Raw genomic sequence first — 14,191 nt, forward strand, 5'->3', positions numbered from 1 at the left:
AAAGTTATTACCATGTATATAAATATGAATAAAGCAAAATAGTATTGATAACTTTGATGATTTAAAGAAGGTTACATTATGTATGCAATTTTTTTATATAATTACAGATTAACTTGTAATCAAATAATTGGTAAGTAATTATTTAGTTTTAAATTATAGTACATAATATAAATAGTAATTTCAGCCCGCAACAATAAAATTTTGGTACATATACTATTCATCTACGATTCTGTAGAGTTAAATATATAGTGTTAATTAACAATATATTAGATATATTGTAATGATTCTAAAACATAATTATACTTAAAAGCAAAATAATGTAACAGCCCAACAGGAAGTTATATGTCCAAAATTGGACAAAATTTACTTTTTACAACAATAATATTAACAGTAAAAATAATTAAAGATCAAATGAAATGCAAAATTTCAAACCAATGTCTAAAACTTCAGTAAATAATATAATATTTAACAATATCCTTTATAATATTTCAACAAAATACATAATATATTTAAATAATTTAATATATAATATACTAAAAAAAATCTATAATACTTAATCTATGATAATATAAGATTTCAAAAGTAGCAGACTTGTCTATGGTTTGCTGTTTAGAGACAAATATTTTTTAATCTACAATACTATTTTATCTAATTTGTATGTGATTAATTTATGAATGTTTGTTTTTGTGACAGTCTAAGCTACTTACAGATTATACACGTCTAGTCTATAACAACATGTACTGAATGTTAGAATCTATTAAGGATAAGAAGAATATTAAAGGTTTTAAATATTAAATATGATATTATGTTGCCTGTAAGATTAGGCGCTAAGGGAGTTGAGGTCTGCTAAGAAAGTGTCGGGGGTCAGAATGTGGGAGGAGCCAATGATGACCTCCCAGTTCTTGAGAGCAGCTGTCACTTCATAAGCGCAACGGACTTCCGAGAAACATACACCTGAAATATAAAAAAAAACAGTTTAAATTAATACTCTGACTGAGAAAAATATTAAAAAATCAGATATTTGATATTGTTTACCTCCGACTACAAAGACAATAAGGCGCGGAACATTTTTGATGGTCTGTTGTGCTTTATCTTTATGCCAGTGGCCGTAACGAACGCTGCAACAATATGAGAATTTTTTTTTAATGATACTATCAACAAAATTTAATTGAATACTGGTTGTACTTACTTCCAAATGAATTTTTAAATTATATAAATAAAAAATCCCTTACTATAGAATGCGGTCAGTACAGACTTTAAAAGTTAATATAATAATATAAGGTTAATATTGTTTATTTTCGAATAGGTTGAACTTTAACTACTCACCTAGTAGGTGCTTGGTAACCGGAGGTCTGAGCGCGGCCCGCCAGGAATGGAAAATGGCGCTGGTCCAATTTATCGTCGATCGCATCCTCCATAATATCCTTAATAAATAAAATAAAACAAATTAAAAACATATGTTAACAATAAAATCGATTAAGCAAAAAAAAAATCAGTTAAATAATAAAAACAAATACCTTGATAACTGGCGTCCATCGTGACATCTGATACGTTTGTTCTGTGATGCGCTCCTTTCTAGGCACCTGGTATTGCTTCTTTCTGTTACCCTGCACCAAATAACCACATTATTTACTAATGTTTTTCAATATTCATGTTATACATAAAAAAATCGATTAGTTCTATTCTTAAATTAAGTATAACATACAGATAACTATTTACAGTACGGAGTATAATTTCATTTAAAACTTTATTTAACTTGTGGCATCTTATAATAGGTTAAATTTCTATGCTTTCGTATTTGGTATGTTTCACTTATTTTGTTATCTTTACATATTATATAAAAGAAAGTCGTGTTAGTTACACTATAACTCAAGAACGGCTGAATAAATTTGACTGAAAATTGGTGGGCAGGTAGCTGAGAACCAGGAAAAGGACATAGGATAATTTTTATCCCGTTTTCTATTTTTTATTTCGCGCGGACAGAGTCGCGGGTAACAGCTAGTTTGATATGTTATTAAGAGCCTTTAGTAGGCTTTTATAAATTAACTATTGTTATGATACATCTTGATACTTACATCAACGACGACGTTAAGACCAAGATTGGCGAGATTAAGCAGCGCTTGCTTGTCGGCCGGCTCGAGCTGCGCGTGTGTCACCAACTTGTTCAGGTTCTCTTCGGAAATGCCATTCTTAGACATTATGTAGAGGGCAATTATGCGCATCTTGTTATAGTTGGTTACCGTCTACAAAAATAAGTTTCAATTAATTCAAAATAAACAATAAGTGAAAAAAAAGTTATATCTAAGTTACATAACTTTGTGTTGTGTTGACATTTACCTGATCAAGCAAGACTGGTACAATGCTTCTCATATGATCTTTGATCTTCTCTCCTTCAGCATCAGTACCCATGGCAAGATCCTACAAAAAAATGTTACAAAATTATTTATAAAAAAACGAATCGACGATTTTTTTTTCTAAGAAATACATGCAAACAGAAAAGCATTTGATTTACCTGTTCAACCTTGCACAGCTTGTCAACATATCCCTGGTATGCCTTCATGCAGTCTTCAGCGAGGCGCAGATGAGTCGCGTACTTCGAGAGCTCCTTCTGATACTGAGGCATTTTCTTTATCATCTGTGACAAGTCGCGCATCGACTGCTTGTCGCCTGAGTTCAAATTTATATTTAGTACAATTATTTTCAGTTAATTTAATTGATATTATAAATGCGAATATTTGTATGGATGGATGGATGTTTATTAGAAGGTATTTTCAGAACAGCTGCATAGATAATAGTCGGGATAAATACAAAGACTACAATTTAAGTTTTCTTTTAATTCCTATGTGGGTGACAGCTAGTTTAAACATAATTTAAAAAGATTACTGTTATGTACCCGCAATTAGAAAATATAAATTGTACCGTGCGCCGCTAACTGCGGTATGTTATATCAATAAAAATCAGTCGCATCTATACCGTCTTTCCTTTCACACCCCGATACTTAACATTGGCGACGAGGATAATTTTTTGTTAACTCCGCGCGTGTTAATTATTAAAAATGCCTATCGGTCATATCGAACCATACAGTTTTTCAAGCAATAATTGGGACGCTTACGTGCGCCGTGTACAACAATTTATGGCGTTGAATAACATTTCTGCGGAACTCCAAGTGGCGACATTAGTGACCGTTGTTGGTGGCGAATGTTATGAACTTATGTGTGACCTTTGTTCGCCCGACACTCCGGAATCTAGAACCTTCTCCGAGTTAGTTGATTTGGTGAAAGAACACCTGGAACCGGAGCGATCGGAGATCGCAGAGAGACACATATTTCGGCAGAGGACACAGCGTTCAAGTGAAAGTGTTCGCGAATATCTCCAAGCATTAAAACATCTAGCAAAAACATGTAATTTCGGCGATAAGTTAGAAGAAAATTTACGCGATCAATTCGTGTCGGGGTTGTGCAATGAGGATATGAGATCTAGGATCTTCACGGAGAGGCAGGTCGATTATAAGCGTGCGGTGGAGCTGGCGCTCGCTCTGGAAGCGGCGGACAGGCACGCGGCCACGGCGTGCGCGCCGGGCGCGGCAGGCGCCGCCGCGGCAAGGCCGGGCTGCCACGCGCACGGCGACGGCGACGGCGACAGCTTGCATCGGCTGGGCGCCGCGGGCGCCTCGGGCGCAGCTGGCTCAGCGGGCTCGGCGGGTGCGACACCGCGCCCCCGGTCGGCGCAACAAGGCGCATGTTTTCGATGCGGTAAATCGGGGCATTGGGAAGGCAAGTGTCGTTTTAAATATTATAATTGTGATTCGTGTGGTAAGAGAGGCCATATTAAATCAGTTTGTACAAAAGGTAGAACGGTCAAAAATGTCGAAAATAATTCATGTAAAAATCAATTTTTTTTTAATGATTCAGACAGTGACAAAGAAAGTTGTAATTTTTATAATTTAGTTATAAGTAGCGAGGGTGATGGGCCTTATTTTGCAATGTTGAAGGTTGAGAATATTTTATGTAAATTTGAGATAGATACGGGGAGCAAGCTATCTGTAATTTCAAAAAATGATTACGATAAAAAATTTTCAAAGTTACCGTTGCGACAAAAACAACTATGCCTCAAGTCGTACACGGGGGATATCATCGAGACTATTGGTTATATTTTAGTTAACGTTCGCTGCGGTGATAAGAACGAATTATTGCATTTGCATGTAATTAAAAATGGCGGCCCGCCTCTAATGGGCCGCACATGGATCAATCGCCTCAAGTTAAATATTGATTGTCATAATTTATCCGAGGATTCGATGGCAACCTCGTTACGTCGAGAATTTCCGGAGGTTTTTGCTGAAGGATTAGGTACATTTAAGACGGAATTTAAACTTTATCTAAAGAATGATACACCTGTTTTTGTTAAAGCACGTCCGATCCCTATTGCATTGCGAAAGCCGGTCGAAGAGGAGCTCGAGCGTTTGCAGCGGGATGACGTCATCTACAAGGTGGAGCGCTCCGATTACGGTACACCTATTGTGCCGGTCATTAAGAGCAATGGTAACATACGTCTTTGCGGCGATTACAAAATAACAATAAATCCGCTATTAAAGGATTATCATTACCCGCTGCCACGTATCGAGGACCTCTTCGCCGCTCTGGGAGGAGGTGAGCAATACACTAAATTAGACTTGTCTAATGCTTTTCAGCAATGTTTGTTACATAAAGATTCTCAAGCGATGACGGCCATCACTACTCATGTCGGCACTTTTGTATATAAGCGAGTGCCTTTTGGTATCAAATGTATTCCTGAAAATTTTCAAAAGATAATGGAGGAAACATTGAGTGGACTGTCCTCGACCGCTGTATTTGCCGATGATATTTGCGTCACTGGGCGAGATAAAAAGACTCATTTGGCAAATTTAAGAGCGGTGCTACAACGGCTTAGCGAAAATGGCTTAAGAATAAATTTTAGTAAATGTAAATTTTTTTCAAGATAGTGTTACTTATTTAGGCTATAAAATCGACAAGTTTGGATTGCATACCGATGAAAAAAAAATCGAAGCCATTGTAGCAGCGCCGCCTCCTACCAATGTAAGCCAACTAAAAAGTTTTATGGGGTTAGTCAACTTTTATTCTAAGTTTATTGTTAATATGAGTGACATTTTAAGACCCATGTACAATTTACTAAAAAAAGAAATTAAGTGGAATTGGACATCCGAATGTGATAGTGCCTTTAGAAAAATTAAAAATGTTCTCAGCAGTAGTCCTGTGCTCGCGCATTATGATCCGAGTTTAGATTTAATACTTTCAGTGGACAGCAGCGCGTACGGGCTAGGCGCGGTGTTGACGCAACGCGACGCGGAGGGCCGCGAGCGCCCTCTGTGCTGCGCCTCGCGCACTCTCAATGCGGCCGAGCTCAACTACTCGCAGCTCGACAAGGAGGCGCTCGCGATCGTGTTCGGCGTCACCAAACATCATAATTATTTATACGGCCGGTATTTTACTATACGCAGCGACCATCGCCCGCTCAGTTATATTTTCGGTAAAAACAAAGGGCTGCCAGTAACCGCCGCTAGTCGCATACAACGATATGCCGTAAAATTAGCCGCTTATAATTTCGGTATTGAATTTGTTACTTCTACAAAAAATTGTTTCGCAGACGCCTTATCGCGCCTTCCTTTAAAATATTGCGATAAGCCAACAAATTATATAAAGAGCAAAAATACCAGTAGCTATCTTAATTTCGTACAGGAAAACTTTCCTATCAGTTTTAAAGAGGTTCGGGTCGAAACAATGAGAGATGCATTATTGAGCAAGATATACGGTTTTGTTTTGCACGGTTGGCCAACCCATTATAATTATAGCGATACAGAAAAAAAATATTATAGTAAAAGAGACAGTTTGCATATTGATCAAGGTTGTTTAATTTGGGGTTATCGTATAGTCATACCGAGTGCCTTAAGGGCTGCAATTCTTAGAGAGTTACATGACGGTCATCCCGGTATAGTCAAAATGAAACAGATCGCACGTAATTATGTGTGGTGGGAGGATATAGACCGCGAGTTGGAGCGGGCGACACGGGAGTGCGCTGCGTGCGGCGAAGCCCGCCCCGCACCCCCGCCGCACCACTGCATTCCTGGCCTTGGCCCGCGGAGCCCTGGGAGCGGTTGCACATGGACTTCCTCGGCCCCTTCAACGATAAGTACTATCTCGTTGTAATTGACGCGCACTCCAAGTGGATAGAAGTCGAACACGTAAGTTCCATTTCCGCGGGAGTAGTTTGCGACTGTCTTCGGCGTTTGTTTTCGCGCTTCGGGCTACCTAAACGCATCGTTAGCGACAATGGCCCACCGTTTTCCTCCGCCGCCTTCGCACAATATCTCGAATGCAACGGTATTAAACACACGTTGACGCCGCCTTATCACCCGGCGAGTAATGGGGCAGCGGAAAATGCTGTTCGCACGGTAAAACGGGTGCTTAAAAAAGCAGAGTTAGAACGAGTCGACGTAAATAGGGCTTTGAGCAAATTTTTATTTATGTATCGAAACACAGAACAGAGCACGACAGGACGCGAGCCTGCGGTAGCTATGTTCGGGCGCCGGCTTCGTGGCCGCCTCGACCTGTTGTGGCCTGACGCCGCGGAGCGAGTGCGCGCGCGTCAGCTGCGGGAGGAGGACCGTCGTGCGGCACCTCTAAGAGTTCATTCACGGGACGAACCGGTCATGATAAGGAACTACACTAAATCAGGGGGTAAGTGGACGGACGGAGTGGTGAGCGAACAAGTAGGGCCCGTGTCGTATGCCGTTAGAACTAGCGACGGAAGAAGTCACAAGAGACACGTCGATCAAATAGTGTCGAGAAAGTCACGGTATTCGCTTAGTCAAGCGGTAGGTCGCGTGTCTGACGTCGCGAGCGCAGAGAATCAGGCGCTCCCGGGCGGCTGACGCAGCAAGACCTGCAGAGGAGGCAGGGGAAGAGGCGGAGACGTGCACCGCCTCTCCGCCCGCGTCGCCCGCGTGGGCCTCGGATGATAGTCGCCCGCACAGGCAAGCTGCATTACGCGCGCGTGAAAAATTTAGACAATAATTATAACCATAAGAATTAGTATATCAATGTTTTTGTTTATAGTGTTTTCTTTTTATTGTTTGTTTATATTTGTTAGATTTAAGGGGGAAAGGTGTTATGTACCCGCAATTAGAAAATATAAATTGTACCGTGCGCCGCTAACTGCGGTATGTTATATCAATAAAAATCAGTCGCATCTATACCGTCTTTCCTTTCACACCCCGATACTTAACAATTACTTTAGACGCTATCATCAGTGTGGAAATCAAACAACTAAGGGCTGTTAAATTACATTTCAAAGTTAGTTTCTTAGAAACACATACCTCCTCCCATGCGCTTTGACTCTGTGAACTTCTTAAGGTTCTTGGTGACGGAGGTGGAGACCACCGCGATGTGCTGGTGACGCAGCTCCACCCACAGCTCGTCGTTCTCGTCAAGCAGTACCTCCTTCACCTGACCTTGAGATGCTTCATATCTGGAAATGTTTCAATCCATAAAAAAAAATAGTTGTTAAAGTAACATGGCATATTTCAGTAAATTTTTTTGTTTTATTATTATCTTGGAGAAATTGTGAGGGATGGTGATATGTTTTGGTAATGCTGCAAGTTTATGCTTCATGGAGTATGTGATTATGTAATGTTTTGGTTTCATGAATTGTTAAAAAACTTTAACCTATACATGTCTAAAGTAAAAAAAAATTACAGATAAAATATGTTCAGTACCTGTAAACATCATTTTCAATAGGCAGAAGGTCATAGGCCATAGCTTGTAAGGTCAATTCATGAAGAAGTGGGGAAACGCAGTCGAAGCCACGGTCCAGCACTAGCAATTGAGAGCGAGCTTTTTCCGGACCTTCGCCCATAGTTGGTTCGTCGGCCTAGAAAAAAGATAGTCAAGTTAAAGGTAAAAATACAATAGTGTGTGGTAAAATAATTATCAATTGTTTTTATGAGAAAATGAAATTTCATAACAAAAACCTTGTAAGCGTCAAGCTTCTGTTGAATAAGTTGAGCAAGTTCCACATTTCGCTCCCAGTCACTGAAAAATATTATGCAAACAAACATAAACATATTTTTTAAAACATAGTCAATACAATAACAAATATTAAAAATATAAAACAACATTTTACAGAAACTACAATTCTTGTACTAAATTTTTATTTAATGATATGAATACACACCTGCGATATCGCACCGATGGATACTCTCCAAGTGTGGCGCACAAAGTGGCAATTTGCTCCGCGATGCGTTCCATATTAGCGTTGCGAGTCTGCGCCTGTGCTGGGTTGTACATGCAGTGGAATGTCTCCGACGAATCGAGCGAGAACACCTACATGTGCAATAAACAGAATTAAAACGACCTATTCGAGACTGAGTGTGACACATGTTAGTCTATATTTATATGAGAGCATTCAATGAGTTTGTTATGTAATATAATCACCTGGCTCTCATAAGGCAGGAAGGCAATATTAATCTCCTTCAATGTTTTAATTTTTCTAGCCGCAGTCGACTTGCACAGTTCATTGAAGAGTTCCTCGGGGCATACTTTTAAGGCAGCGTGTAAAGATATTACCGATTAAATTAACGAGTCACATGACAGTCTTTCACAACACACTGGATAAGCCCAAACAAGCAAGGGTTAGAAAAAAATAATTTTGACAAACCTGTTGTTCATATGGTATAAAAGCAATGTTGATTTCCTTTAAGGTATGAATAAATTTAGCTACACGACTACGCGATAATCTGTCAAAGAGGACATCGGGACAAGCTGTAAAAGTTAAAATAAAAAGTAATAAATGCAACTAAAACATGACAATCAATGTCCTACAAAATAAATTTTGTTTAAATTACCTTCCGTGAAGAAGACATGCGCCGCCTTGTACATAATTCGATTGCCAACTGAAAAGTCATTGATGAGAGCAAGTACTGACTTTTCAGTTGGAGTGATGAGGTAAATGCCATCCATGGTGCAAAGAGGCTCCCGCTTTTTGTCAATATCTTCAACCACTATAAAATGGACAATGAATTATTATAATTATGTTTGTTATAAAATCTATTATTATAAGGAAATCTTTCTTACAAGTAATGCCTTCAGCAGAGATGTCATGCATTTTGCAGCAGGCAGACACCATGCGCATTGAGAGCTTGTCTACGATGAGTATCCGCCATTCTATTCTTTGTGACTCCTTGCCTTTGGGACCGCGATAGCGGATCACCTCATTCATAATCTCTGAAATAACAAATATTAGTTAACACTAGTACATAGCTGTATTTGTGCCTGAGCTATATTTTGTTACATAACAGCTCAATCTGAAATATACTATTGCAGCAAATGAAGCTTTTATTACAATTAAAAGATACTACATACTAAATGCATTAAAGGAAGGCTTTAAGAATGCAGATTTTTACCAAAAAATTATATAATTACTAACAAAAGTGCATTTAAATGCATTTATTTTTATTTAGGATCATACTACATAATAATCCATCCAGCTTAAATAGGCTTAAAATAGGAATAACACTGAGATAGTGGCGAGCAAGGCAGATGTGCATTGGTGGCACAGTTGATAAGTGCTAAATCGGACCAAATCTACATGTTGAGGTTAAATTCTTGTCATGTACCAATGTGTTATCGGATTTCATATATACATTTATCTGACACTCTTACAGCAAAGAAAACATAATGATGCAAACTGCACATAGTGGCAAACAAATTTGAAGAATTGTATCCACACAATTTGCTGGCCCAACGCGGGAAGGTTGACTTCAGTCAATCAATAACTAACCTAACTTGGGTGCCTATTCATATAGGTCTCCACTGACGCTTGAAATGAGCATGAAATGATGAAAATAGCAGAGTAGTTGTGAGAAATAAAAATCGTTTATCATTGGTTTATTGACACAATTTTATAAAGATTTTCTATTTATTATGTCAAAAACTACATTGCAATTGTTAATTGTTTATGTCTGAAGAGCTTATTTCATGTATGTTTCCATAAAAAGAACTAATTACCACTACTGTTGCAGGTATAAATTTTAAATAGGTCAAGTAGACAAAGAGAAACAGAGCCAATAATTAAAATGTAATGGTGGTCTATGGGAAGTTGATAATCTCTCACATTATATTACATGTTAGAATCAATTTTATGATGCAATTGTAATAGTGTTACTGAAAATATCAAAAGAACAAAATTTGCCATCATTTTCACAGATCTGCTATGACGTACGCCCCCACCCTACTTCAAGTAACATGAAAATCAATATTTTGTCCAATGTCAACATCGTCAATGAATTTAAACAGCTAACATATAAGCTACGTCAATTTATATAAGATCGCTTTTAAATATGTTTACTACATTTGTAGACGATAATTTGTTTACAAATTTTTATTTATTACGAGATTTTGCATAATTATCGTATGCTAAAGTACTTCTGCACGTTATGATGGGTGAGAGTAAAACATAAAATGATCTGCTAAAAAATGAAGCCAAAATAGAAGAACTCTTCGAAAAAATCATTTTATCTTGTGTATTTTTACATTAGTCATCAAACACATCCCTTCGATGCAATACAATAAGAATGAAATAGAAACTCGTATATGAAATTTGATTTTTTAAATAAGTTGATGAGGCTAAAAATGAGCTTTTCGCGTAAATTGCAAATGAAATATTATTTTAAGTACCATTTTTTACTTACTTTGACCTACGAGCGCTTTTAGAGCCATCTTGCACCACTAACTGACACAGACTAATCAATGCAAGTTTAGGTTTTTCTCAGTTTTCTTTGGGGCGTTTAACATAGAATAGACAAGAACTGTCATTCAAACAGAACGATTTCAAATCGATTTCAATCGAATAAGAATTTAATTTGTATGTTTTTAATTTTAAACAGTGAGATTCAGAATTTAATACATTAAAAATTATCGGAACAGCTGTTAAAATGAAAATAATAATTTAATGGAATTTACAAGTGCGATACATTATTCGCTCATTAAAAACTTAGAAGTCTAGAAATAAATTAAATTTAAATATATAAATTATTGAAATCATACGAACACTAATGATTACTTTTTCTGTTAATTTAAGAAAAGTACCTTTTTTATTTTTGTTATAAAATGCGCGCGTTTATTGTGATAACATAAGTGATAAGGATGCGGGTCGATAAAGTAGATAGAGAGGTAAGATGTTGTTTCTATATTCTGACAAATTGAATGAATTGAAAGGCAAGAATAGGATAGAAGATAGATAGATTTCAGTTCGCTTCGCATTTCGCAATTTAGTTTTTTATACGTGCTTGTAGGTAATGGATGTGTCGAAGTTTTTGTCACAGTGCTAATCACGTGTGCGCAAACAATGCAGTTTGACGACGTTATAAAAATGTATAATGGTTTCCTAATGTTCCGGTTAATTTTTAAAAGGTATGTTAATTATTATTATAGGTGTGCAATTAACATACACAAATATGAAAAATAATAATCTACTCTATTAATAAAAAAGCATTTTTAAATAACTATCATTAATATTTAAATTTTAAAGTAAAAGCCGAAATGAAGAAAAATCGGGATTAGTTTATTTAGCATATTACCTATTTCGTTTTTCTTTTAAATTTCTTTATAGGCATTTGTTTTATCTAATTATAAATATAATTATAATTTATTGTACAAAAATATTTTTTGCTACCTACAGTCAGTGTTTCGAGTAGATATTGTATCATCTAGATAACGACAAATCTTGTGTCACTAATAAATGATTTTATATTATAATGACAATCAAAATTATCAATAGCAGGCAGGATGCAATGTAACAAAGTACTTAGGTAGGTACATAGTTTTCAAACAATGATGTGCTTATTTTTATTTACAGCTGGTGAATGTGGCGTGTGGTGTTCGAGGAGTCTCATAGTGGTATACCAATATCAGGTTCATAGGTGTGTTTGTGAAATGTAAAGTGTTCTAAATTATTTTTGACCTTAACGTGCGGCTATTCAAAGTGTAAACAGTTTAATTGTGATCCTTGAAGATGAGGTGCGACGATAAACCAGTTGTCATAACATACCCTTGTCGCGCTGAGGGCTGGTTAGATAAATGTGGTAAGTTTCAAAAAGTCTTATTTTCAAAAAATAATTTAGAAGTACGGGTAATTGCTATTTTTGTGCTACAACGCAGAGTTATTTGTAGCGTTTTACGTAAGTGCTCAATGAGTGACATGATTCTTAAGGTGAGTAATAAAGGTCACATTCCTTAGTGAACTTACAAAACAGTTCGGGTTGAAATTAAATTAACACCATTGCATTTCAAATCCGTGCACAGAAACTTATTTGAACCGTTCGTCCGTGCAATGTAGCGGTGCAACTAATTACCTCATCTGATGTTGCGGTTAATAGCTACGGTAAAACTTGGCCAGATTCGTTTTTTTTAAGATTGTTTACGCTTTGGCAGTAAGATAATTCTTGTCTGATATTGTTAGCAGTCAAACGTTAGAATGATTACTACCCGCATACATCGATAAGTGTATTTGATTTAGCTGACTTAAGAGTCTTTAATTTTTGCATATATCTAAAGCTTTGAACATGACATTTTTTCATTATTATTAAAAGAAGCACAAACTCACTGGACCTAATTGTTGATTTTTATTAACTCAAAAAAAAAAACTGGTTTATATTTGCAATTGTTATGCATTCATTTGTTAAGAGAAGTTAGTTATACCTAAGGAGTTTTAGTTAAAGTCTAGTAAAGTTTTAGTAAAATGTCTGCATTTATTTAAGTATTAGCTGTCGCCCACGACTCCTTCCGTGCAGAATTAATAAAAAACGTAATAAATAGCCTTGTGTACTTCCAGACTATGTTCTATATCTGTACCAAATTTCATCAAGGCTCGTTGAGCCGTTCCGGAGATACATTCAAACAAACATCCATCCATCTAAACATTCGCATTTATAATATTAAGTAAGAAGTAAGATAAATGACCAGATGTTTTAATGTGCACAAAGTTTTTTTTTTCTAATATATAAAGATAGATAGTAGTAATTGTATGAATTGAGTTTGATTCGCGGCAGTGTTTTCGATTGCGTGTAACTACCAAGTTGCACAATCATGGTGGGTCTTCGTCTCATAACAGATGGCGACGCTATGACGGCGATTATAATTCACTTAACGTCCGTTACGACTAATTGTATAAAACTTAATAGAATTTTATTGAATGCTCCGACACTGCCAGTAACATAATAATGAAATCATCAACAGCTTCTTTACCAATTTTAACGCTTGACTAGCGAAAAGATCTAACGGTCGGGAATTGGAAATCTACGCAATTTGTACCGATAAAATTTTGTCGTTTCGTAATTTATAGGCAAAAGAATCCCTTGGTAAATTAATGTCAGTTTATTGAACTCTATCTTGCTTTCTTTGGCGAATTCTGTATACTTAACACGTTAACTGCCACGTCAGGCACCAGTGTTTGACAGATATGGTATCTGTTAGGGCCATGTCAGTCACGAGTGCCTGACACAAACGCACGTAATTCAAATGAACCCAGGGAGCTGTCAAGCACATTTCGGGGCTTTTTCTCTATTGAAATTGACTGACAAGGCCCCCAACAAACTATGTTCATCTTGGCCTAACATTTTATAAAATTAATTTAACATAAAATTATGCTATAGCAGTTAACGTGTTAAGGTTTATTTTAAAAGGTAGTATATAACGATAAACCACTTCTTGGCTGTAGTAAGTTTCACATATTTAAAGGTGTAACATTTCTCTTTTAAATCTAAAACATGCAAGTTAGACGGTACGCTCAACGCATATTAAAAACGGTAGGATGTATGGTGTGGTGAACTCTGCCACAGTTTACTTGTCCCGAAATAAATTTTATGATTCAAGAGTATTTCGATCATTGAAGTAAACATGGACCACACACAAGTAAAGACAAGTTACGTGTGATAACAATTCCTATTTTCTGCGAAACTACTGCTGAGTTTTTTTTGTTTTTATTTATTAACATGTACTCTGTTTTAATTACTATCAACGCTTTTCTCCAAAAAATATTAAATGAGGAGTCATTTGCAAGCTTTGTAACGAAATTCCAAAAGAATAATTTTTGCGACTATTTTTATCGCAGAATTCCCGTAGTCTTCGATTAGCAAAATGTT

General features: G+C 36.7%; 3 protein-coding genes across 4 annotated transcripts in view; 2 read left to right on the forward strand and 1 right to left on the reverse strand.

The window, feature by feature from the left end:
* Window positions 1-595: 595 nt before the first annotated feature.
* LOC106719602 (protein ROP) lies at window positions 596-10,793 on the reverse strand. Of its 2 annotated transcripts, none has more exons than XM_014513973.2 (15): window positions 10,742-10,793; window positions 9,126-9,275; window positions 8,897-9,052; window positions 8,487-8,590; window positions 8,227-8,375; window positions 8,024-8,084; window positions 7,769-7,923; window positions 7,370-7,521; window positions 2,513-2,667; window positions 2,338-2,418; window positions 2,076-2,243; window positions 1,518-1,607; window positions 1,327-1,424; window positions 1,036-1,118; window positions 596-954 (listed from the first exon to the last, which is right to left on the reverse strand). In XM_014513973.2, the coding sequence occupies exons 1-15, from the start codon at window positions 10,767-10,769 to the stop codon at window positions 821-823; spliced, it is 1,764 nt and encodes a 587-aa protein (XP_014369459.2). In that variant the 5' UTR covers window positions 10,770-10,793; the 3' UTR covers window positions 596-820. The 2 variants fall into 2 exon arrangements, with proteins under 2 accessions (XP_014369459.2, XP_014369458.2); XM_014513972.2 differs by lacking the exon at window positions 8,487-8,590 and adding an exon at window positions 8,710-8,813 and having other exon boundaries at window positions 598-954.
* Window positions 6,122-7,035, forward strand: LOC123723541 (uncharacterized protein K02A2.6-like). Its single transcript, XM_045686580.1, has 2 exons — window positions 6,122-6,890; window positions 7,002-7,035. Exons 1-2 carry the CDS (start codon window positions 6,155-6,157, stop codon window positions 7,010-7,012), a joined length of 747 nt encoding a protein of 248 aa, XP_045542536.1. The 5' UTR covers window positions 6,122-6,154; the 3' UTR covers window positions 7,013-7,035.
* Window positions 10,794-11,360: 567 nt separating the features above from the next.
* LOC106719561 (ras GTPase-activating protein raskol) overlaps window positions 11,361-14,191 on the forward strand; it is a 132,978-nt gene continuing 130,147 nt past the window's right edge. The window contains exons 1-2 of the mRNA XM_045686442.1: window positions 11,361-11,462; window positions 11,908-12,133. Coding sequence (XP_045542398.1) covers window positions 12,064-12,133 — 70 coding nt within the window. The 5' untranslated portion in view covers window positions 11,361-11,462; window positions 11,908-12,063. The remainder of the gene's footprint in view (window positions 11,463-11,907; window positions 12,134-14,191) is intronic.

Source organism: Papilio machaon, chromosome 3 (assembly GCF_912999745.1).
Source record: "Papilio machaon chromosome 3, ilPapMach1.1, whole genome shotgun sequence".
NCBI classification, from domain to species: Eukaryota; Metazoa; Arthropoda; class Insecta; order Lepidoptera; family Papilionidae; genus Papilio; species Papilio machaon.

What these genes read in the sequence shown, in the direction of transcription:
- LOC123723541 (XM_045686580.1), top strand. Translation starts at nt 6,155, where the DNA reads ATGGACTTCCTCGGCCCCTTCAACGATAAGTACTATCTCGTTGTAATT.
- LOC106719602 (XM_014513973.2), bottom strand. Translation starts at nt 10,769, where the DNA reads ATGGCTCTAAAAGCGCTCGTAGGTCAAA. An exon ending in TCCTGCCTTATGAGAGCCAG is followed by an intron (nt 8,376 to 8,486) that starts GTGATTATATTA and finishes TTGCACATGTAG; the next exon opens with GTGTTCTCGCTCGATTCGTC. An exon ending in GGTTACCAAGCACCTACTAG is followed by an intron (nt 1,119 to 1,326) that starts GTGAGTAGTTAA and finishes ATATTGTTGCAG; the next exon opens with CGTTCGTTACGGCCACTGGC.